This window comes from Phascolarctos cinereus, unplaced genomic scaffold (genome assembly GCF_003287225.1).
Source record: "Phascolarctos cinereus isolate Bilbo 61053 unplaced genomic scaffold, phaCin_HiC Scaffold_2;HRSCAF=192, whole genome shotgun sequence".
NCBI lineage: Eukaryota > Metazoa > Chordata > Mammalia > Diprotodontia > Phascolarctidae > Phascolarctos > Phascolarctos cinereus.
Window position 1 is genome coordinate 407402734 of NW_027555625.1, and position 26116 is coordinate 407428849.

The following is a 26116-nucleotide window of genomic DNA, read 5'->3' on the forward strand; positions in this document are numbered from 1 at the left end:
TAGACCCCTGAGGGTAAACTCCTGCCCAACCCCCATACTTCTGGTCTAAAGACTTTTCCAATTGCTTGACCTAGTGTAAACCAGTAGCTTAGAAGCCAGATCAAGTACATGCCAATATAGGAAACGATGGAGAAAGGGAATGAGGTCAACCATTTGCTGCTCTACTCAATGCTCCTACCTTCCGGAAAGAAGAAAGAAAGTCCCTGCAGGCTCAACCGGAGAGGGAGAAGAGCCCCACGGTTCTGTGCCCCACCCTCCACTCCCACACAACGCAGCATCCCTGCGGGCAGCTGCCAGTGAAAGCAATTTCAGTTCTCATTCAATTAACCACATGTGGATTACCCACTTTTTACTTCATCCTCAACATTTGGCACACTCAGCTCCTTTCCTATACTACCTAGCAAGTGTGGACTCAGGCAATGCAAAGTCATTATTACCTAATTGATGCCAAATGGAATGAGGCTGGTAAATTGACTACCCCCAAGAAGCCTCTGAATACATGCCAAGGCTAAACCCAAATGGCTTTTACATTGTCTGTGGCTCTGGTTTATCTGTACTGCATACTGCTCCTCTTAGAGTGATCCAGTAATCAAAGGTTACCTATAAATAAAAGTTCTTGTTTTCTCAAGCCCAGAAACCTAAGAAGCAAACCCATTTCTCTTCTAGTTTCTTCCCAGCTCCCATCAATGGGATCAGAAACATCCCTCAAAGGGGGATGAAAGAGCTGACAGAGAATTACGTTTTCCTTCTCATTGTGTCTGGTTTATGTATAAGTTAATCATGAGAACACACCACATGGCCTTCACTATAATGTAAAAAGACTGTTGGCTAAATGCCTAGAAGTCAAGTCAGGAAATTCTGCACAAGTCTCAGAGTTCTGAGCCAGATTCCAGAATTCAGTTCCAAGGTCAAGGTAACCAAAGAGACTGACAAGCTTTACAAGAGTAGACACACTCCAACAAAGGAGAAGATGCATCATGGGAAGGGGAAAAGAGGATGGGGAGAGCACCTTTAAAGGAAAATCATAGATCTCAAGGCAGCAGGGACTTCAAATGTCATCTAGTGGAACCTTCCTCATTTTACAGGTGAAAAAACTGAAGTTCAATGACTTCAACAATGTCATGAAGGTGCCATGGCACCTGAGAAGAAATTTGAATTTGGAATCTCTGACTCTACATCCAGCACCCAAGACTCTCTGGGCCCTTGACGAACCACGTGTCAGTGAAAGTCCTATCCAACATCAATCCATCGATAGATCAATCGAAGCTGCTCCAGAGGCCAGCGTCCTCTGCAGTCTATGACAAGCAGAAGAGCAGGTGCAGGCTCTGGAGGTGGAGACTGGCTACCTCGAGTAGAACATATGCTCACCAAGAGAAGGGATTATTTTTTGTTTTGTCTTTGTATGCTCTGCAGCTAGCACAGCACCGCCCCCCTCCCCCACAACAGCAGCTGACATGCATGAAGGGTTTGAGATTTGCTTATGCATACATTAGGAGTCAGGTGGTGCGGTGAATAGAACACTGGGCTGGAGTCAGGAAGAGTCATCTTTTTGAAATCCAGCCTTGGACACTTACTAGCTGTGAGACACTGGGCAAATCCCTGAACCCTGTTTGCCTCAGTTTCCTCATCTGTAAAATGAGCTGGAGAAGGAAATGGCCAACCATTACAGCATCTTTGCAGAGGCAAACTGTCCATGGGCATGGAACATCACAGATAGTTTCAGAATTTTTCAATGTATTGATCAGTTTTGATGATTTTTTTTCTTTTTCCCCTTTCTTTTTCTTTAAAAAATATTATTTGTTGTAAGAGATGACTCTCTGAGAAGGGAAGTAGGAGAGATCCTGGGACAAAGTCCAGTGATATAAAAGACAAAAGATAACAGTAGAAGTTTATTTTTAAAAGAAATAAATGAAGATGGAAAATAGTTAAGTGACTTGCTTTAGTCCACACAGCAAGTGTCTGCAGGAGATCTGAATGCAGGTCTTCCTAGCCCTCACCACCCTACCGCACTACCTTAATAACCAGTTGTTTACTTGGATGGCAATGACCTGTGACTGCTAGTGTTAGACTGTTGGTGACGGCTCTGTCCTACACTCAAACTTGACATTTCCCAACTGCAACCATGAATGGTGTGATAGAAAGGGTTGGCTACAGAGTTGGAGGCCTTGCTTTCAAGCTCTGCTCTGCTTTCTGTGTCTCTGACTCTGGGTAAATGACTTCACCTTTCAAGGACTGAGTTTCTTCCTGTTCGATGAGGGGGATGGACCAAATCGGGGTGTCCGGCAAACACAGAAGCATATCCCCCACAGCTGCAGAGAGACTTAGAAAACCACAAACTGACATCATCCGTATTGTATTTGCTGCTGCTGTCGTTTCATACTGGTTTGGTTGCACTTGGGAGCTGTGTTCCCAGGATGGCAGAGCAGGCCATGATTTTGGTGCCTCTGGACTAAATGACCACTAAGGTCCTTCCAAGTCAAATCCACACCCTCTTGGTCTGCTTCCACTCTTGGGTCCACTGTGTCCTTTTTTGGTCTACCCCCTGCTGCTTCCTCATCAGGTCTGACCAGGTCTCTTCTTCCCTGGACGACCCTGGAATTCCCCTCTTCCCCTGTTACTAATTCTACCTCTTCCTCTTTTGTACAATGCTCCCTTTCCTCTTTTTCTCTTGCCAAACAAAATGCTACCATATTGAATCAAAAAAAGGAAACATGCAAAAACACACAGAGAAACGACCAAAACTAAGTAAGCCTTCAAAAACGGAGCAAAGGAAGGATGTTGTTTGAAAACAAACACACCCAAACACATGCACACACGCACCAGATGATCTTCAGGGATGTCTCTGGCCAAGGGTCTCTTTCCCCTTAGATTTGAAAGACCTCATTAATCTTGACAAGGCCTTCCCAGTTCCCCAGTAAAGGCCCATATGCATATACAGAAGTTATCCTTTCTTTCCCTACAAAACAATAAATGTCTAAGATGAAAGGAAAAGAGGAAAGACTGAATCTGATTACGTACAAGGACAGGCACAGACATTGAACCTCCATCTGATATCGAGGGCTCTCCACTTTGCAATGTGCTGCAAACCTCAAAGTGGTCTGTGCTGACGTCATTTGCCAAGTTTAGCTGTGGCAAGTATAGGTTGCCTGAATGACTGAAGCCATGGCCTGGAAAGGAATGTTTTTACATATTCCTCAGAGGAAGAGGGCAAAAGATGTTTCTCTATCATCTAGTACGTGGCAGCATGGTGTGGGGGATAGGGCACTGGACTTGAGGTCAGGAAGACCTGGATTTAAACCCAATCCCAGATGCTCACTAGATGACATAATCTTGGGCTAGATTCTCTGCAAGCCTCGGTTTCCACATCTGTAAAATGGTCAAACAGTATCTACCTCATAGGTTGTTGTGAGGATCAATTTATATATACTGTGTTTGTATGTATATTTGTGTGTGTGAGTAAAGTTCTTTGACTACCTTAAAGCATGATATTAATGCTAGCTCTTATTATCAGACTTGGCATTGCTTGCTGTCCACTCACCTTCAAGCAGATGGGTATACTACTTGTAGTAACAAGAGCTAATATATACTTTTGCTAAGGTAATAATGCTAACAAAGACACTGAGGGTCAGAGAGCTGCCCTGGGAGTTAGGAAAACCTGGATTCAAGTCTTGCCTCTCGTATCCATAGGCTGTGTGACCCTGAGCAAGTCCCTTATCCTTGGAGCACCCCCAAGCTATTCTGTAAGACTAAAAGTTGCAGAGCAGGCACAGATCTACAAAGGTAGAGGGAGCTTTCTCACAGCCTTTCTCACAGGCTTTTCAATTCAATTCAATAACCATTTATTAAGCACCTATTCTGTGCCGGCACAGCTAAAGTGAGGCCAAAGGAGGCAAAAAACAATCCCTGCCCTTAAGGAGATTACAGTCTAAATGAGGGGGAAGAGGGAGAGACCACAAGGAAACAAATATCTACAAAGAAAGCTATGAACAAAATAAAGAGATAATTAACCAAGGGAAGGCTCTGGAATCCCTAGAAGTTGGGAAAGGCTTTTTTTTTCCTTTGCTAATTATAGGGGAAAAAAAACACCTAATGCTTAGACATTTACAATTTACAATACAGTGAGTATGGATATTATCCTCATTTTAGAGAGAAGAACCTCTTGCCCAGAGGGGTTATGTGACTTGCCCAAGGTCCCACAGCTAGTGAGAGGAAGAGGTGGGGCTTGAACATAGGTATTCTGACACCAAGTGGGAGGCAACAGGTGGTGCATAGACGGAATGCTAGACCTGGAGGAAAGAAGACCTGAGTTCAACTCCAATCTCAGATATTTATTAGCTGTGTAACGCCAGGCATGTCACTTGACCTTTGTTTACCTCAATTTGTTTACCTTATTGGCGAAATGGATATAATAATAGCCCCTATTTCCCAGAGTCATTGCGAGTATAAAACGAGATAATATTTGTAAAGCACCTTACAAACCATAAAGCATCATATAAATTCTAGTTACTACTACTATTATTATTACTGCCAGGTATTGTGACTCTTTCTATTTCTTGTTCAGTTATTTTAGTCATATCAGACTCTTCGTGATTCTGCTTGAAGCTTTCTTGGCAAAGATGCTGGAGTGGTTTGCCATTTCCTTCTCCAGCTCATTTTACAGATGGGGAAACTGAGGCAAACAGGGTTAAATGACTTGCCCAGGGTCACACGGCCAGATTTAAACTCAGAAGATGCATGTTCCTGACTCCAAACCCACTGTACCACCTAGCTGCCTGTCACATTTTACCTTCTTCTACTCAGTAGAAGGTAAGCTTCTTGAGGGCACAGACGATTTTGCTTTTTATCTTTGTAGGGCTGGCACCTAGCACAAGACTGGCACACAATAGGCACCTGATAAATGCTTGCTGAATTGAATTTAATTGTTCATTAATGAAAACCACTAGTGACAAGGTGAGCCCCCTATTAGGCTCTTGGAATTAGACCCTGCAAGTAAACAATGAGAGGGCTTTCACCTCCCTCTGGGCTATATTAGGATCTCAAACCAAACTAGGAGCAAAAATCCAGAACGGAATCCCCAAAGTACAATCATATGAATGCAATAACAACAACAATAGTAACTAGCATTTATGTGGCACTTCAAGGATTTGCAAGATGCCCAACATATACTATCTCATTTGATCCACATGACTATTATTATCCCCATTATTACAGAAGAGGAAACTTGAGAATGAAAGAGACTAAGTGATTTGCCCATGGTCACAGATTATCTGAAGCAAGAATTTTTTTGAGGGGTGGGGAGGGCAATTGGGGTTAAGTGACTTGCCCAGGGTCACACAGCTAATAAGTGTCTGAGGCCACATTTGAACTCAGGTCCTCCTGACTCCAAGGTCAGTGCTCTATCCACTGTACCACCTAGTTGCTCCTAAATTCAAGTCCTTTTGATTCCAAATCTGGTACTTTTGTTTACTATACCACCAAATTTTTTAAAATTAAATTTAAATCATTTAATTAAAAGTTTAAAAAAAAACTGGTTGACCAATTTAAACCAGAATCAATATATTTTCTAAGCCTACGGAACTGGAACAAAACCAGGAGATCATCCTATTTCCCAAATCAAAGGGATTTCCCCTGGGGTGATTAGCCTGGCTCAGGCAGGATTCAACCAAAGCTCAACCTTACCTTCAGAGACAATGAACCCGTCTCCCTGTTCAGAGACAAGTCAGTGGAGAGGGAGACACTGTAATCCATGCTCTCAGAGGCAGAGAGGCTCCCACAGTCTGAGTCTCTCTTGGATTTACCAAGCGGAATTTGAGCAGGAGGTTCCAGAGTCCCATTGGCAATCTTTTCTCCCACTAAGCTCTCCAGGACACTGCTGGCGGGCCGGCTTCGATTTCCCTTCTTGCTATTGTTGGTAGCCATGTCCACGTCATTGCTCTGATGGTTGGAAAAAGGTTTCTCCTCCATGGTTGAAACTTTGGCATCCAAGAATCCTGGCGGGGCACTGAATCGATATTTCCCTGGGGCTGTAGGTCCAGCTTTGCTGTCCTCATTTCCAGGCAGGTCAGAACTGCTTGTAGTTTGAATGGAGTTGCCATCATCTACCTGGATAGTGGCAATTTCTCCAACCAAAGGCTTGTCACTGGGCTTATCTAGGCTGCCTTTGGGCTCAGTGTCGACTGGAGCTGATATCTCTGGGAGCTTCTCCCCATCAAAACTCAGTTGGCTCACTTCTGAAGAGTCCCTTGTGTGCATCCCTGAAGGCTTTTAAGAAAATGACACACAACCAATTATTTCTACATATTTTAAGTTTTAAAAAAACTATTCTAAACTTAAACACCAAGTAAAATATGCGTTTCCATATATGTAGTGGAGCACAAAAAGATCTCTGTAATGTGCAGTTCTTTTGTCTTTTTAGGTAAAGCAAATCCAACCTGTAACTTTCAAAGCTGCCTTCTTGTCTGTGATTCTTTCTAGCCTTCTTTCTGTCCTCTTCTCTGTATTTTTTATTAAAAAGATGCCTCAATGACCTTATTTTTATATATTTTAATAAGATTTAAAAGCTAGTAGTCACCAAAATCAATGCGATCTAGAAAGGCCCAGAACCTCCAAAGCCTAATTCTCTTACATTTTTTTCCCTTCTTTCTAGAACCCCTATTCCCCCCCCCCTTCCTCACTTCTCTCTGAGACTAGAGTATTTGGGATCAATTAAGAATTACTAATCACCACCCTCTCCGTAGCGCTTGTGGGTAAACACAGCGGGGGAATGTGGCTCATGTCTTCTCCTTCCCTCCCTCTCCCCCAGCACTTGATGGAGCACTAGACACATAGTAAATACTCAAAAATATTTATCAAAGAAATAAATGAATGAGAAAGGAACGTCAGCAAGGCCAAGGCAGGGCTGTCCATTGCGTTGTTATATTCCCTGGTTAGGTCATTTCATTACTATATTGTAGTTATTATCACTTCTAGGAATCCATGAACTTGTATGTTTAGCCAAAATGTGGCCTCCTGGAAGGAAGGGCTAACAAATACGCACCATACAAACATACCACATGAAACAGGGACATATCCACATCTCCCATGATGCCTCAGAGAAAGATGACTCCTTGGGAAAAGTTTCCCAGGACTCATTTCACATGAGATTGGACTGCCTGTGGCACGAAATGATTCCCTATATACAAGAAGGAACTTGAAAAATTAATAAATTATTGGATGATTATGGCTTCCAGAAAGAATCATCACAGAACTTCTTAAAAAAGAAAGATTCCCCTACTGAATTCTGACTCAACTGATATTCCTGGATAGCGATACGGACCGGAGATCATGGTCATGATATCTTATTCTCAAATGAAAAGAAACTTGTTATCACAGAGTTGTTGACCCTCCATTTCTAATTCCTCTCCCTGCTCAAGCCTTCCCATTGAAGTAGTCAGTTTTACAGTTTCTCCAAGCAAGTGAATATGGAGGGATCTGACATTTGTCCCTGTCTTTTTCTCTGCCTACTCAATCCATTATCTAACTACACCACTTCTTTTCTACTCCTTCAGTAGCACTAAGTTGCTGTGTGTGTACTGGAGCAAATCCCTTTCATTTTCTGGGCCTCTGTGTCCCACTCCATTAACTGAGGCATTTGGACGAGATGACCACTCAGGTCCCTTCCCACTGTAAAATTCTATGAGGTCACGGAGGAAGCCTTCGTCTACCTAGATCTAATCTTGCTCCTTGAATTGATGGTTACATTAGCTTTTCTCCATACATGTTGGCTCACAAAGACACATAACACCATCTGGTCAGTGCTACTTCCTGTCCAGCTGGATGGAAATAAGTCACTAAGGAACCTTCTGCATGGAATGGAGAACAGAGGAGGTTAAAACAGCACATCCACAGGCATGAGAGTTAGACCCAAATGCACATGGATGAAATTCTCTTGAAAACACATTCCTTTCCCACGGATGATCATTTGGGGGCGGTTTTTTAAAAGTCACACAATTCACCTTCTAAAAAAAAAATAGAAAAAAAAGTCTTGCAAGAGGTAGTTGTTTATTTTTAAACAGCCAGACTTACAGATACTGTTTCTGTTGAGTCATCATCTTCTCCTTCCTCCCTATTGTCTTCGATTTCCTCCATCACTTCAGCCTTCGCCTCAGCGACCAGCTCCCGGAGAGCTTTGTTGCTGGTGATTTTGCTGACAAAGGGATGCTGAGTAAACAACACACACACACACACACACACACACACACACACACACACACACAGAGATTAGAAAAGATATTTCTCTGTGCTGGGTAGGCTAGAGGCTGGCCCAGAGGCTGACACAACCAGAGGTGGGGTCCCTAGTCTCTTGGGGAAGGGTGATCCTCAGAGGCACTGCAGCTTCACAGCAGCTCAAATAAGGGCCAACTGCTGCATGGTATACAGTGTGAAAATGACCTGAGAAATACCCAGGTCCAGATTCTCAAAGGTCTGCAGTGAAAGATTGACAAGAACAACAAAGACATCTCACCAGAATGTAAGCTCCTTGTGAGCAGGGATGGTTTTCCCTTTGACTTGTTAATCCCCAGAACTCTGCAGAGTGAGCATCTAAGAAATTACTTTATTGACATCTACCTGGGATTCTAGGATTTGCAAAGGAATTTACAGGTATCTGATTTTAACTCACAGGTCTATTGTGAGGATTAAGAGCTCACCCTTCTTTACAGATGAGGAAACTGACAACAAGAGAGGTTAAGTGACTCGTTTAGGACCACACAGCCAGTAAATGACAGAGAAGGGTTTCTTTTGTTTCTAACTCCTGTGCTCTAGCCATTATACCACATTGCCTTCCAGAAGGGAAATGTGTTCTATTTGCAGGTACTTCTAGAAATGTAACTTCTTTAAGAGTAAAGAGCTCTTTCATATATGCTGTAAAATACTAAGTTCTTTATGGTTTTCAGCAGATGTTAACTTCAATAACACACAGCACATGCTCTTCAGGCTTGAACTTCCCTTCCTCATTTCCCTGCCAGAGAGTATATACACTTAGCAATAACACACATTCCTAAATCCAAATGCCCAGATGCACAGATACCCTAGGGTGTCGTTAAAGAAATACTGCAAAAACACCTCATTAATTTGAAATCTTCTCATGACTAGGAGAGGAGGTGGAAAGAAGCTTTTCTAACTATCAAAAATATACTGTAAAAAGGGAATAGTGAAAATAAGATAAAGATGTCAACTCCTTGAGAAAATTATCTCTCAGGTACCCTCAAAATACTTAATAATTGCTTATGTATGGTGGGATAGCTGCAAGGAAGGAAGGAAAGAAGTAAACAAGCATTTGTTAAGTGCCTACTATGTGCTAAATACTTTACAAATATTATCTTACCCCCCCACCAACCCTGGGAGGTAGGTGGGATTGTTACCCCATTTTACTGTTGAGGTTGAGGAAACTGAGGCAAACAGCTGGTAAATGACTTGCCTGGGGTCATACAGCTTGTAAGTATCTGAGGTGAGATTTGAACTCAGGTCTTCCTGACTCCTGGTCCAGCGCATTAGGCCACCTAGCCACTCTTTGCATGGATGTGGGCCTGCCATTTAATTTCTCTAGGACAAAGGTTCCTCGATTACATAATTAGAAAATTGGAATAAATAATCTTGAGGTTCTCTTCTAACTCAAAAATTCTATGATTCTATGCTAATTAAACATTCATTCTTGTCTTTTCATTAAAGCAGGCCTCCTAAAGGGCCTCACCCTAGGAAACACTTTGTTAGACTTGGCCAAGTTACTCTAAGCACTCGCAAGTAATGAAAGTTTGGTTTTTTTAAAAACATTCTGTAATTCAGACTCCAATCACTGGACCTGGTCTATCCTCAAGCAGTCCAAATTGGTGAAGTTTCACCATATAGATGAGAAACAGACCCCCTTACTCTGGCTCTGAGCCCTTCGTTGATACCCTCTCCAGAGCAAGTTAGGGAAGTGGTTTAAGGTTTCAACAGCCTTTTGTAACACAGAGTGGAAAATCAGATCCTGACAGCTCCTTGAGCATAAATGTTGTGTAACCTCACATATGCGAACTTAAGCAATAAGCCAAAGGTCAAATAGCTGCAGTGGTTGAAATGCAGATGTGGCCAAAAGAACAAACTTCCCAGGCATGCTTTTGGAAATCCCTATGCTTCTTAAAGGAACATGACACACTGACCAAATTAGAGGCAATTAAATGAGACCATGTTTCTCTTCTATAGGCTAAGTCACATAGACTATAGACAAAGTCCCCATTTCTCATACTTGGTGTTTAAAGGATAGGAAGATGGGAAGTCGCCTGGCACTGGATGCAGGGAGAGGGATTCTTTGGTAAAAGAATCACATGGAGAAACAGCAGAGAGCTGGGTCAAGTCATGTGAGCTCCCAAGTGCCTAGGAGCAACACTGCAGATGGTGTTAAGCCTGGGGAGACCATAGCTGGCAAGAGCTAGGAGGTACCTTCTGTGACTGATTAGGGTTAAGTACATTGTTTTGTAAACTGTTCTGGGACACAAGCCATGGAACACTTTTCTCCTTCATCATCTCTCCAGTGAGAGAAGGGAGCTTAGGATGTGTTTAGAAAGGTTCTTCCTCCACTTCAAATCTGCCAGTTCAGATTAAAGAGAAAGACACCAGCACAAAATGTGCAGGAGAGGCAATGGCCCAGCCCAAGGGGCTAGGCAAAAATTTTTGCTCAGAGCAGCTGACATGTTGGGGAGGGGGGTCCCCAAACTGGAACAGACTGCTAGGAAACTTATATGCACAGGGACAGAAATATCCCAGAAATATCCCAGAAATATCCCAGCTATGTTTTAAGGCAACTTATTTAGAATCCTTCAATAAAGGACCTCAAGAGTTCAGAGGATCCCCTTCCCTGGCCTTCAGACAAGTGAATACCTATATACTCTGGGCAGGGGCTCAGAACCAACTGTCAGATGTTCATTGCAAGCATCACACCTTGAAATTGGCAAATGCTACAAATCAGGGCTTGATTTACTGTTTTGTTGATTTTCGGACTTAAGAAAGTGATGGAAAAAAATGTTCATAGTACAGATCCACCTTAAAAGTGTGTCTTGTATTTCACGGGGCCATTGTTAAACATTTCCCAGCACACCTTATCACGATGAGATATTAACACTCCCCAGAGATGCAGACTGGAGAATCCATTCCATATAAAGAATTCAGAGAAACAACAGGAGATTTGTGTGCACCAACAATGACGTAGGGCATAAAAATTTGGAATGACAAGAACATACACAATGAATATGAAAAGATAAACAGAAACACCACCAAGGAGGCAGCTGAACTCAGGATAAGTATGATGACCACGTTGGTCCTTGAGAAAAAATGGAGAGATACACGTTCTAATTTCTTCCTTTTTTACACTATCTCTCACACGTTCAGAATCAGATGTACGTACTGTCTCCCCCCCCCCTTAGACTGGCAGCTCCTTGAAGGCAGAAACTGTTTCTTGCCTCTCTGTAACCCTGGTGGTTGGCACAATGCCTGGAACATAGTCAGCATTGAACAAATTCTGGATAACTCACTGAGCTCCCCACTCTTGGTAGAAAGGTGGGATGTGCAATGTTATATAGACAGTCTGATGTGGTCTGATGTTTTTCCTTCCTATGAGAGCTAGCATTTATCTAGCCCTTTAAGGTTTGCAAAGTGTTTTACATCATATTATCATATTATTAACTGAGAACAGTTAAACTGTAAGTCAAATAGGCACGATTCAAATTCAGGTTTTCCTAATGTAAGTCCAGCACCTTATCTATCTACTGTGCCTCAAGCAGTCCTTTTGAGGATGAACATGGGGAAAGAAAGAAGGCTTGGGAGAAGTGACTGTGATATAAAAAGGCAGAGACAATAAAACTTTCAGGAAGCCTATCTTAACATGTAATTAATGTTTTACTCAATCTAACAAAAATTCTATTTCTTGTAAAAGGAGTTCTTTCCTTAGTTGTAAGCAAACTAAAATTTAAGTCCATCTACTTTCATTTAATTTCTTTTGTGGAACTTAAGAACTACTGGTATTGGGTTCTATCCTTAAAGATAGGCATCTTAATGACATTATGTGCTCTTACACATAACAGAGCACAGAGATGGCATGGCATAGACTGGCCTGGGAGCCAAAGAGACCTAGATTCAAATCCTGCCTCTGACACATACTTACTGTGTGACACTGAGCAGATGATTTCATGCCTCAGTGCTCCAGACCCTTCTTTAAGCCTGTGAATTGCAAAGAAGTTGCTGACCTGCATTCATTCATAGAGACTTTCTTCATTTGGGAGGAATTATAACAATCAAATCCCAGGGCTAGTCCCTACCTCTGTACTAAATGTAATGGCAGACTCACAGGGTGGAGGGAACCTTCCTCCTAAGCCTCTAAGAGAATTATCCAGATAAATTAGAAACAGCATGATCTAGTATGAAAAGCCTGATCCAAGAGTCTAGTCCCTCCTTGTCGTGCCACAAACTAGAATTGTGAGTTTACAGAACAATAGCTCACATGAAAAGCTAATATTTTAATAATTATTATTATTTGTATTTGTTAATAATGTTAATTTGTTTGCTTATCAATTATTACATTTATTAATAATTATTATTAAAACACATGGGGGCAGCTAGGTGGTGCAGTGATAGAGCACTGGCCCTGAAGTCAAGATGACTTGAGTTCAAATCCAGCCTCAGACACTTATTAGCTGTGTGACCTTGGGCAAGTCACTTAATCCCAATTGCCTCAAAAAACCCCCCCAAAAAACAAACCAAAAAAAACCACATACACATGATCTCATTTAAGACTTAAAACAACCCTGCAAGGTATAATACCACACAGGTATTATACCACACAACACAAACCACAATATTATAATTTTCATTTTACATATGAGGAAACCGAAGCTCAGAGAGGGGATGTTACTTGTCCATGGTCAAAGAGCCAGTAAGTATCAATGGAAGGACCTGAACCCAGGTCTTCCAAGATCCAAATCCAGGACTATATCCACTATATCATGATGTCTGTTCAATTTAGGTAAAATATCCTACTTCATGATGAAAAAAAATGCTTGGTAAAAATTAAAAGCAGCATTCAAATAGGAGGTCTTATTAACTTTTTGAACATTCTCTAAGGGAGAGTCCATAACCTCTTTCATTCACCCATTCCAGCAGTTAACAATCCTTAGACAGGAAATTCTTCCCTGTACGAAATTGAAATTCCTCATGCTGAAGTTTAAAGTCTATTTCCTCTTGGGCTGGAGATGGAGAACAGCTGGTCAACCCCCTCTAGCCCATATACCATACACTTAACAGACAATAAGATGTCCTTCCTTGGGGAAAGAAATGGTCCCCAAAATGGAATTGAGACATTTAGACTGACTGCAGCTAGAATTCTTATTATTAAAACACATGGGGGCAGCTAGGTGGTGCAGTGATAGAGCACTGGCCCTGAAGTCAAGATGACTTGAGTTCAAATCCAGCCTCAGACACTTATTAGCTGTGTGACCTTGGGCAAGTCACTTAATCCCAATTGCCTCAAAAAAACCCCCCAAAAAACAAACAAACAAAAAAAACACACACATGATCTCGTTTAAGACTTAAAACAACCCTGCAAGGTATAATACCACACAGGTATTATACCACACAACACAAACCACAATATTATAATTTTCATTTTACATATGAGGAAACTGAAGCTCAGAGAGGGGATGTTACTTGTCCATGGTCAAAGAGCCAGTAAGTATCAATGGAAGGACCTGAACCCAGGTCTGTGCAAAGTCACCAGCCTCACTTTCTCCTCCAAAGCCATCTGGGTCCAGTGGCCAGATATTGATCAGGACGACTGGAGATGGCCTGGAATGCAGTAAACTAAACCTAATGACCTAGTACAACAAGGGACGGTGAAAACCCAGTATAGAATGTAGTTTAGGGAGAAACAGGGGTTATCTTAGCTCTAAAGTCATAGTGTGGTCATGTGGAACCTAAAAGGTAATGAATTTATGGAAAGAGTATGAGAGGAGAAGTTAGGAGAACTGGATTCCAGTGACCCCCTGCCACCAATAATATATCTGATCCTAGGCTAATCACTCAGTTTCCTATTCTTTAAAACACAGGGGGGTTAGACTAGATCAAGGATTTCTAATTTAGGATCCATGAATTTAGTTTTTTTTTTTAAAAACTATTTTGGCAACTGTATTTCAATCTAATTATTTTCCTTTGTAATCCTATATATTGTTTTATGCATTTAAAAACATTGTTCTGAGAAGGGGGTCCCTAGGCTTGACTAGACAGCAAATCTGGTGAATTAGTCAACTGACATGACACCAAAAAGTTAAGGACCCCTGGACCAAGGTGATCTTTAAAGTCCCTGGTAGCTCTAAATCCTATGGTCCTATGATTTTACTAGATGGTATCTAAAGTCTCTTCTAGGTAAAACATTCAATGTTTTTGGGTTCAGGAATTTATGCATTCAAACAATTAAATGCTTACTTACATGCAAAGGACTTAAGCTAAACACTGGGAATTCAAGGGGGGGAAATGCCCTGCCCTCAAAGAGCTTACAATCTCCTGGAAGGATATGATATGTACAAAGATAAAGATAAGTCTAAAACAAGGTAGGCATCTAACAAGATGAGATCTAACATTCTGTAGGAATATTTATGGCAGGAACATTTTGTGATGGGAGGGAAGAAGAATAAGAGAAAAGGAAGTAGCTCCTGACCTAAGTCAGAAGAAGAAAAGAATTCTGAAAGGCTGAGATGAGTTAAAAATTCAGGCCAAGGCATGGGACATGGCCTTCACAAGGGCATGGAAGCTAGAGGCGGCACACTGAGTCCAGTTACGCATAAGTTATAGGTAATGCACACATTCACTTCTGTCCTTTAAATGAACTAATCCTAGAAGTTAGCAGGAAGGAGGAAGAGAAGGGTCTGCTTACCTCTAAGAGCTGTGCAGCAGTGGGCCGGGTCTCTGGATTCTTATCCAGAGCAGTCTTCAGGAAGTCCCGGAACTCCAAGGACCTGTATGTAGGGACAGAAATTAACAGCAAGGTCGAAATGGGGCAGAAGTTCTGGAAAATTGACCCACAAGCTCCCCTTCAAGTCTCTTGCTAACTAAGTTACATCCTCTCTGAAGGAGGCATTGGGTCCCTTACCATCTAGCCCCTCTCAGGCCCAAAAGACAAGTCTTGGTTACCAGAAAAGAAAATGCCACATAGCCAGCCTAATGTGTAAGATGAATGAAGAAAGCTGGCTCAGTAGAGCTCAACAGTGACTCCTGCACCACCAGATCTACTTAGGAACAAGTTCTGGCTGCAGGTAGGATTCCTTTTCCCTGACTGCATACATTATTTAACCAAGGCCATCAACTGTCTGTCGCTCCATAACTCTCTGAGCTGTTTTGCCTTCTGCCAGCCCTAAGTGAAAGTTTTCCATCACACCTCTCCACAGCATTCCTAGACCTTCAACTGGTGCTCCCAGCCAGATGCAGTTCTGGGCCCAAAGAATCACGATCATTTCAGCTTGTCTGCTCCAAAGCAGGCACTCTCCAAAGGAGAGGCTGGTGTGAAAATAAAGCAAAGGGAAGCTGATCAAAAAAGCTTGACTTAATATGGGTGGAAGCAGATTCACTAAGGCTTCTTTTCCTTATAAGAAACATGATGAAATAATATCATGACAATGTCATCGAGTTCTTAGCATTGATTAAAGGAGACTGCTATGGTGTTTTATTCAGGAAAGACCCAAGGCTTCAACTCAAGACAATATTATACTATCATTTTAAAATTTTTCCTTTTTTTTTTTTTAAAGAGGCCTTTGTAGATCTGTTCCCAAATCAGGGAGTTTCTCATGAGGATGATGCCTAGCCCCTCAACTTCACATGGAGCAGTCAGATCATAAAATATTAGCACCAAAAGAGAGCTTAGCGATTCTCTACTCCACAGGTTCCCAAAATGGGCATACTGCCCCCTGGAGTGGCTGGAACAACTGGGGGGAGGTGGTAATAGCTGAGGGTATTGTGGGGCATTGAATAAAGGTTAACCTAACCTAACCCTAGGAGGGTGCCGAGTAATTTTTTTAAAAGGGGGTGATAGGCCAAATAAATTTGGGAACCTCTGCTCTAGTCCAACCCCCTAATTTTTAAAATAAGGAAAATGAGGCACAGAGGGGTTAAGTAGTCTGCCTAAGGTTTCACAGTAAGTAGCTGGAACACAGGTCTCCTGAGTGCTGGTCAGCTCTTTCCATACACCAGGACGCCTCTCAGTTTGGTTTTGGGTTTTGTTTTGTTTGCTTGTTTTTGGAGTTTTTTTTTTCTTTTCATTCCTCCACCTGGATGTTTGATTAGTCATATAACTTGAATTGTTTCTCTGGGGGTCCATGTATGTTTGCTTAGGGTCTCTAAGATAAGAGTGATGAGAATCGATACGGAAATGGGGATGTCTAGCTTGGAGAAGAGATGTAGGAAGGGCATGACAACTGTCTTGAGGGATGTGAAGGCCTGCCGTGGGAGGGGGGGCTTAGATTGGTTCCGAATGACCCCAGAGGGCAGAACCAGGAGCAAGGGGTGGGCCTTAAAGGGAGGCTGATTTCAGCTCAGTGTAGGGAAAGCCTTCCCGACAAGGAGAGCTGTCCAAAAGCAGAACAGCTGCCCTCAGAGACAGCACATCGCCTCTCACTGGAGGACTCCAGCCAGAGGCTGGATGACCACATGCCAGGCAGGCTGGAGAGGACTTTGCTTGGGAGCACAGATTGGACTCAGAGGCCCCCAAGGCACTTCCCAATGCAGAGAGTCCATCATTGTGTCAGGTCCAAGGCAGAGGCTTAAAGAGCCTGGAGAGGAAGTCACCAGGAGCTGTTAACCTAAGACTGCATTTGGGTGGTCAGCCTGAAAGCAGCAGTGATGATGAAGGGACTTTTGTCATAGCTTGTGTGGCCTGGCGATTTCTGAATGCTGCAAGGGCTTCTTCCTGTCCCATAGGGCTCTTCCCTTTCTAGTTTTTCTAGTTGGTCCTAAGCAATGACTAACCGTTATACATAACCTCCCATCAGCAGAATCTGAACGCTGCAGTGGCAGCATCAATCCACCGTAGAGAGGCCATAATCAGGTCCCCCTTTCTTCTTACCATTTGGATGGTGTGAGGAGCGTAGGGGGGTCCGACTTGGCAATCTTCAAGAGGACTCGCATCGGATTCAACTCATGGTGAGGGGGCTCTATCTGGGCCATCTCGATGAGCGTGATGCCCAAGGACCATATGTCAGCCTTGTAGTCATAAGGGGTATCTTTCATGGTCTCACACATCACCACCTCAGGAGCCATCCTGAACAGACCCAGCATGCCAAGGGAGAGAAGAGGGGGAAAGTTAAGTCTCTAGCATATGTGCAAGGTTTCTGTTTGAAATTAGGATCTAATTTGCCAACAAACCAATATCTGTGTGTGAACAGTCTCTTCCATCCATCCATTTACTGCACACCCCATTGTCTTTCCTTCTTGACTTGACCTGTTTGTTTGTTTGTTAGTTTTTTTCATGGATATAGGGAGTGCCTAGTGAAGATCTTCCTCTACTAACATAATTTAGCACTTTCTCTACTACTGATAGGCTGTTGGATGGCACAGTGAATAAGAGTGCTAGACCTGGAGTCAGGAAGACCTCAGTTCAAATCTGGCCTCAGATATTTACTAGTTGCTTGACACTGGGTAAGTCACTTTGAGATAGATGATTCTAATCAGACCCCTATTTTATTCCAGTCAGTATTAATTAGTTCAGTGTGATTCCACAGGGGTGGTGATTATACTTATCTATTATTATATGAGCAAGTCTAGTCATCTAATATTAATATAGGAATTACATGTATTAATACATATTTTACATATGTAATATTTAGGGATACTGAGATAAGATAGATTCTTTCTTATAATAAATCCTTAAACTTTTAACTCCAAGCTATAAGTTCACTGTTTGCTAACCTGTTAGAAAGTTCACTTGCCTAATCATGAAATGCTGACTAGAGGACCTCCACCCTTTTGGCCTGAAGTGTGTGACCAAGGAAGCATGGGAAAGATGTCTTGACGTGATCTGGGAAGTCCCCTAACTTATTTTTGTACCTCCAGATAACCTCTCTTGCCCAGCATGAGGAGGGACCCATCTTGTGGCCATTTCTTCAGTGGAGATGACCCTTTGCCTTGCCCATCCTGTGACCACCCATGCTGATGCACCACTTCTGACCCTCCTGGAGGGTCAACAGCAAGATCTATCAACCAACGGGATTCTGTATATTACTGAGACTCTTCTGTGTATGTATCTGGGTATCAAGTCCTATATAAGTAAGGCACAGGGGGCAAGGGACATCTCGGATCATGAAGAAGACCTGAGGCCCATTTATATGGTCCCTTTAATCAGTGGTTTTTGGCTCAGAGCTCTGCCTCAGTTTCTTTTATTACAGATTGGACAATACTGGACCCCATAACTTAACCTATTTCCATCTTAGTTTTCTCATCTGTAAAATGGGGATATAACGACTGTTCCCATCTGTTGCGAAGATCTAATGAGATAACACATATAAAGAGCTATATAGATGTTAGCTATAGTCTCAGAGAAGGGCATGGAGAGATTAAGTGACTTGCCCAGGATCATACAGCCACTATGATCCATATAATATCAGAGGCAGGATTTGAATCCATGTTTTACTGGCTTCAACGTCAGCTCTTTTCCCATTCCTCCACGTCACCTCTTCTATCCTCATTTTCTTCATATAGAAATTGATGCTCCGCCTCCTCCATGTCAGCCTGTAGTTGTTGATTCCTACCACCAGATGGCAGAAGAAATCAGAAGGAATAGAGAGTAAGACATCAGTGTGCTCAGAGCAGGGATGAGCACTTTTGAGGGAGAGGGAAAATGGGGGAAACAGAGTCCCAGAGGAGGATGGGGCACCAGGGGGAGAGGAAAGTGATGAAAAATAAGGATACAAAAAGAACAAACATGGTAAAAGAGAGAAATCGGTAGAAAAAAAGAAATCAATTGAGGGGTAAAGTGGAGGAAGGAGGGCAGGGTAAGCTAAGTAAGAGAAGAAGCCAGCAGCATTTAGCTGTAAGGCAAAGGGCCATTCCCTCACCGTGGATAGCCATGAATGCCAGGGTCATCCCCACACTACGAAAACTTGGTATATGATAACCCAAGTTCACCTGACAGATAAATTGGAAGAAATTATGCACTGAGAAGGATTCTGTACTTTTCAAAAGGATTACCATGAGTTTAATGCTTTCTCATTCCCCTCTTCCATACCCAATGTGATCCAACCTCTCCTGGATCTATTTGCTATAGAGATATCTTTAGGAATGGTTGCTGATTTTACCTGTTCCTATATTTTTTCTTCTTCTTTTTTTTTTTTTGGTGAGGCACTCGGGGTTAAGTGACTTGCCCAGGGTCACATAGCTAGTAAGTGTCAAGTGGTCTGAGGCTGGATTTGAACTCAGGGCCTGAGGGCCAGTGCTCTATCCACTGCACCACCTAGCTCCCCCTATATTATTTCTAAAAATGAAATGCCTTGTATATCTGGTACTCCTCATCTATAAAGGGAGAGGATTGGAACAAACAGCCTGGAAGGTCCCTTCTAGCTCCAAATCTATGACCCTGTCACCTGCTTCAGAGACGGTCTCACAAGCTGAGTGAACTGTGGTTTCAGTGTCCACAGTCCTAACTAGGAACAGGAAACTCCGCTTGAGCTTCACATATTTCTTCTCTGCTTTCCCCTCCCATGCACCGAAACACTGCCTGTCCAACAAATAAGCTGTTGGCTTTATTTTCACCTACATATATCAACTCCCGTACTGGTACTCCTAGAGCTTTGAAAATATCCAGGACAAAGGGTCCATCAACCTCACATATCAAGTTAGAGCTGAGAAAAGCCTTAGAGAACGTCCAGCTCTCCTCCCTTACTCCATTTCATTATGAGGAAGCTGTAAACAAGAGAAATGAAGTGATGTGGACAAGGTCACAGAAAAGCCAGAACTCACACACAAGGCTTCGGATCCCAGAAAGATATCATGAGTGCAATCGATGGTGCTGTTTTTGGAGTCTGGAAGACCCCAGATTCAAGTGTCATCTTGGACATCAGTATTGTGACCTTTTCCAAGTCACTTAACACCTCTCAAAGTCTTAGTTTCCTTATCTGTAAAATGGGGGTAGAGATAATAGCACCTCACAGTGTTTTGAAAATCAAATGAAATAATGTATGTAAAGTGCTCTGTAAACTTAGAAGTAATAAATAAAAACATTAGCAATTATAATAATTATTATTACTATTGTCACATCATGATGTCTTTCTAGTCTTCATACATTAACATTTTTTTTTGGCTAGGCAGTCGGGTTAAGTGACTTGCCCAGGGTCACACAGCTAGTAAGTGTTATATGTGTGAGGCCTGATTTGAACCCAGGTCCTCCTGAATCCAGGGCCAGTACTCTTACCACTGCACCACCTAGCTGCTCCCACACATTAATTTCTACCCTCCCCTTTCTTTCTCTCTCTCCCTTATGTCTCTCTGTCTGTCTCTTTCTCTGTCTGTTTCTCCTTCTCTCCCTCCCTCCCTTGCCCACCTCTGTTCTTCTCTGTGTCTCTCTCCCCTTTCCCTTTCTGTGTGTGTTTCTTTCTTTGTCTTTCTCTCTCTCTGTCTCTCTGTCTTTCTCTGTCTCTGTCTGTCTCCCTCTCCCTTTCTCTGTGTCTCTGTCTCTGTCTCTCTCACACCCACACACACCCACACCCACACACACCCTCTGGTTTGTTTCGTACACTTGCTTTTCTTTTTAATCAATTACTCAGTGTTTATTGAGGGCCAATCAAAGCCTCAACCATACAGCTGGCACTACAGAGAACATAAGTAACATAATACATGATTCCTGATTTCAAGGAATTTTATAATCCAGAAGGGGAGGTAATACTAACATCCGTGAAATAACAAATGAATGGTACAGGACAATGACAACTGAGTGCTAAATTACATGGTACAAACTCTTAAGTGCAGTAGGAATTCAGAAGAGAGGGAGAAATCAATAAGGACTGGGGTAAAAGGGAAGGCAGTCCTTGATCTGAGTCTCGGGTAGGCTTAACTATTCAACTAAAACGGCCATGCCAGTATTTGTCATCCAGCAAGTAGCTTGGGGGGTGGGGGTGGGGGGTGGTGAAGAAGGAATCTCAGGCTCAAAGTTCAGTCTCAGATCCAGTTTCCAGAAGCTAGCTTACTCACCAGTAAGGTGTTCCTATGAAGGAATCTCGTTTCTGCAAGGTTTTCAGATTCTTGGCAGATACACCAAAGTCAGCTGCAAGGCAAAAAATCTCAGATAAGCAATCCTTCTGGCATTCCTAGCCCTAATCCCCGCAGGTTATAAAGCTTCTGACAAGAAATTCACTGACCACTGATGAGTATTCCAAAAAAAAAACAACTAAAAAACAAAAAACATCAGCCAGTGGTCCTTCAGTCATCCACGGCTACAGGCAGATTATGAAGCTGGATATACAGACTTGGCAGTATTCTTCCCTACTCACAGAAAAGTCATCATCTTGATAAACAGAGTTTAGGAAAAAACGAAACCTTGGTAGAATGGATGATTTCTTATTGGAGCGCAGAGAATATAAGGCTTTGATGAAACATGCTTCCCATATCCTGGTGGACAGAGGGTGGATTATAGAGAAAGAATGAGACGTCCATTTTCAGACATGGCCAATGTGTGGATTTATTTTGCTTGATTATATTTATTTATTATGAGGGAGGGCTTTTGTAGGGGACGGGAGAAGAAGCAGGAGAACTGTTAAAGCGGTTAGTGGGTAATGATAGTGAAACTCAAAAAAAAAAAGAAGGAAGAAATGCACACGGAAGAAATATTTTTAAAATAGAAGAGAGCAGGGTGAAGTTTGAAAGGGCTGTGTGGGTGTTTCCATATTAAATTTATAACAACAATAACAATAATAGCTAACATTTACATAGTACTTCCTACGTGGCAGGCCCTGTGCTGGATGCTTTACAATTATTATCTTATTTAATCCTCACAACAATCCTGGGAGGTAGATGCTATTACTATCATCCCCACTTTACAGATGAGGGAACTGAGGCAAACAGAGTTTAAGTGACTTGCCCAAGGACACCCTGCCAGTAAGTATCAGAGGTAAGTAGCATCCACATCTAGGTCCTCTGAGCCCTTCCCATTACCTCATGCTGCCTCTCCCAGAGATTACAGCTGGGAAGTCAAGAACTCCTTAGCATGTGAACTTGTGCAAAACCAAAGCTTTGAGTTTTGAGGCTGTAAGTCTTCAAAAGAAGTGCAAACTACCAACATCCAAATGAAAGAAAATTCTCCAAATCACTAAGAGAAATACCCATTAAAACAACTCTATGGCTTTACATCATACCCTTGAAATTGCCAAAGATGATTCACTGTGGTCTAGACCTGTGATGACATGGATACAGGGAGCTCCCAGTGTGGAAACTCCCTCCACTGGTGCAGTTTGAGAATTCATGGATAATTTAATCTTAGAGAACTGGCTAATAAAAGATGGAAATTAGCAACGTCATGAGGGCTATGAGAAGTCAAAGACACTAACACATTGCTGAGAACTGTAAACTGGTCCAGTCATTCTGGAAAACAATTAGGAATGTGAGAAAAATTACTAAAGTGTTCCTTCTCTGACTCAGTAAGCCCCATACTGAGCACAAATCCAAGGGGATTAATGACAGAAAAAAAAAAGTTACACATATGCCGAAATATTCCCTCGCCTCACTCTTTGTAATAGCACAAAACTAGAAATATAGTAGATGCCCATCAAATGGGAGAATAGCTGATCAACTCATAATATATGAATATGATGAAATATTAATGTTCCTTAAGAAATGACAAATACGAGGAATTCAAAGAAACAGGGGAAGATTTGTAAGAACTGATTCAGAGCAGAGAAAAAGAAACAGGAAAATAATAAAAATAATTATCATAATAATGTAATTATGTAATAGTGCATTTTATACAACAGATTTGGATTTCATATAGTCTAATCTTGGTTCCAGAGCACTGCTGATGAAACACACTTTACTCTTCTTGGTAGAAAGGTGGTGGATGATGGGTACAGAATGTTGTATATCTTATTAGAGTGACTGTGACTTAGACAATCTATTTTTAGAACAAGGCAGGACTGGAGTTCTTTGGGGGCTAGTCCACAAAACTGATTCTGAGTTCTGAAGAGTATGTGAATAGACCAAGCATGGATGCTAAGCATTGTCAGGGAGCAGCACAGAGGGTGTCTGGTAAGGGAGAGCTACAGAAACGAGTAAGAAGAAGGTCCTGGGGGAATGATAGAGGGACAATATCACTTTGAATAATGGCTAACATTTATATAATGCTTGCTATGTGCCAAGCACTGTGCTAAGTGCTTTGCAAATATCTTATTTGTTCCTTATAACAACCCTGGGAGATACATAATATACTTACCTCCATTTTACAGATGAGGAAACTGAGGCAAACAGAGGTTAAGTGATGTGTCCAGGATTATACAGCTAGGATGTGTCTAAGGTCAGATTTGAATTCAGGTCTTCTTGATCCTAGGCCTGGGTCTCTATCCACTGCAATACCTAGCTTCCCCTTATATTGGATTTTTTTATTATTAGTTTATTTTGATTTATCAACAATCACTTCCATAAGTTTTTGAGTTTAAAATTTTTCTCCCCCTCCCTCCCCAAGATGGCACACAATCTGATATAGTGCCCCATATGTTGAATGAAAAGAAAGGGCTGCCAATCTTGTCTCTGAAGAGGAGATGAGAAAATGCACCTGCCTCCCTTCCTTGCAGGGAGAAAGGACTTTTGGGGACTCAGCATAGAACACATTATACACTATTAGACTTGGTTCATGCATTGTTTTATTTTGTTGAACTGCTTTCTTTGACCTTTTCTTTTTAATTCTTTATCACATGGGATGGCTTACTGGGTTGTGGAAGGGAAACGAAATTCACAAATAAAAGTGATATTGAAACACAAGATATAAATAAAAATTTAAAACTAGAGGAAAGGAGGGAGAAGAAAGGGAAGGCAAAGGGGGTTACATGGAGGTAGTATGGTAGAATGAAAGGCGCACTGGACTTGGAGTCTACAGCCTAGAGCCTAGAGTCTAGAGTTCTAATTTCATCTCAAGGATTAACCAGATATATGACTTTGTGCAAGAAGATCACTCTGCCTCTGTGGTTAGACAGGCTGATCACACACAGAAAATCACATCTAGAACTGGAAGAGACCTTAGAAAAGCATCCAACCTAACTATCTAATTTTTACAGATGAGAAAACTGAGGCTCAGAGAGGTCACGTGACTTGCCCAAGGGCACACAGAGAGTAATTGTCTGAGGCTGGATCTGAACCTAGGTTTTCCTGACTCCAGGTCAGTGTTCTATTCATTATGCCAACTAGTTGCCCTCCTAGTGATTAAAAGGAGGGAGAGAAACTAAACATGTCTAAAGATCCCTTCCAGTTCTGACATCCTGTGATTCCATACAGGGAAGAGCCAACATGATGAGGTATGGCAGAAGAGAAGCTAGAGGCTGGAGGCTGGAGAGGCAGGAGGCCGGAAGCAGAGCATTACTTTGGAAGCAGAGTAATCACGTGCACCTTTTAAAACAGAAGCTCTTAACCTGGGAGTCCATGAAATTGGATGGAAAAAAAAGACATCTTTATTTTTCACTAATCTTTGGTTTCCTTTGTAATCTTATGTATTTTATTTAATGCATTTAAAAACGTTATTCTTGGAAGGAATCCACAGACTTAACTAGACTGCCAAATGAGTCAACAGAAAGATTAAGAATCCCAGCTTTAAAGAGATCATCTTCAATGTTCCTGGCACAGCATTAAGACTGCTAGACTTAGAGTCAGGAAGGGCTGCGTTCAAATCCTGCTTCTGACTCTTATTCGCTGAGTGACCTTGGGCAAGTCACTTTACTGCTGTCTGCCTTAGTTTCTTTCTCTGTAAAGTTGGATTGATACCTGGAGTACCTACCTCGCAGGGTAGCTGTGAGGATCAAAGGAGAAAATACATGTAAAGCAATATGTAAACTTAAAAGTGCTATGAAAAGGTCAGTTGTTGTTGTTACTATTATTATCCTTTAAAATAACATTTGGTCAGGATACCCTAGGAAGTTTATTGAGACTAGCATGTTGTTCTCAGAAACAATGTAAGACTCTGGTGCATACTGCCTCTAGAGCAGCTAAAGAAAAGGGCAAACCTGAATTGGATTTCCCTGGCCCTCACCCTGCCTTAGATGTGAAAATAAAACAAAGTGTGTACACACACATGCACATGCATGCACACACACACACATGCGTGTGTGCACACCATCTTTTGCAACGCCTCCCAAGAGTGTGGCTCCTCCCAGGAGTCCTCCCCACCCTGGCAGCTGGCTGTTACTGCTTCTTCCCTTCACGCCCACTGGGATAACTCGTGGCTGTGAAGCAGGGGCAGAGCTCCTCCCTGGCGACCCAAGTGTGGAGTGAGGCAGAGTGAGAGTAAGCCATGGAGCTGGGATGAAGGCGTGGTCTCAAGCAGCGCACCCCAGGCCCTCTGGCCTCCTAGGTCTTAGCTGCGTCACACTTCCCACAGGATTCAGGAAGGCATAGCTTTCGTAGCACTAAAATATGGGGTTGCTGGGCGCCACACAAGTTAGCTATACAGTGAAAACCCATAGAATTTTTTTTTTTACTATTCACAGAATCCTAGGATGGCAGAGCTGGAGGGCAGTTAAGATGAGCGTATCACTCCATTATTTATTAGACCTAAGAACAGAGGTGGATCATATGATCATAGCTTTAGAGGGAGAAGAGACTTTAAAGCTCAAGTCTAACCTCTTCATTTTACAGACAAGGAAACTGAGGGCAACAGCTGTTTTGTGTCCAAGGTCATGGTAGAGCTGGGACTAGAATCTAGTCTGCTGAATGTCTGTTCAGTCCCATTCCCACTGCATCATGTTGCTTCATAGCACAGGTGAGTAGAGGGAAAGCAGGCATACCCTAGTTGAATGCCCCTCATATCTGTCTCCTTATATCTCACTTTATTTCCCTTCTTTCCAATCATCCATATGTTCCCTTTTCTCCTCCATTTTAAAAT

At 42.3% G+C, this 26116-nt stretch overlaps 1 protein-coding gene across 1 annotated transcript in view; it reads right to left on the minus strand.

Moving 5' to 3' along the window:
* STK10 (serine/threonine kinase 10) overlaps nucleotides 1-26116 on the minus strand; it is a 127693-nt gene that overhangs the window by 38597 nt on the left and 62980 nt on the right. Inside the window, exons 5-9 of the mRNA XM_020992307.2 lie at nucleotides 21232-21304; nucleotides 17117-17311; nucleotides 14936-15017; nucleotides 8065-8199; nucleotides 5680-6261 (exon numbers count right to left, since the gene is read on the minus strand). Of these exons, the coding sequence (XP_020847966.1) occupies nucleotides 5680-6261; nucleotides 8065-8199; nucleotides 14936-15017; nucleotides 17117-17311; nucleotides 21232-21304 (1067 nt within the window). The remainder of the gene's footprint in view (nucleotides 1-5679; nucleotides 6262-8064; nucleotides 8200-14935; nucleotides 15018-17116; nucleotides 17312-21231; nucleotides 21305-26116) is intronic.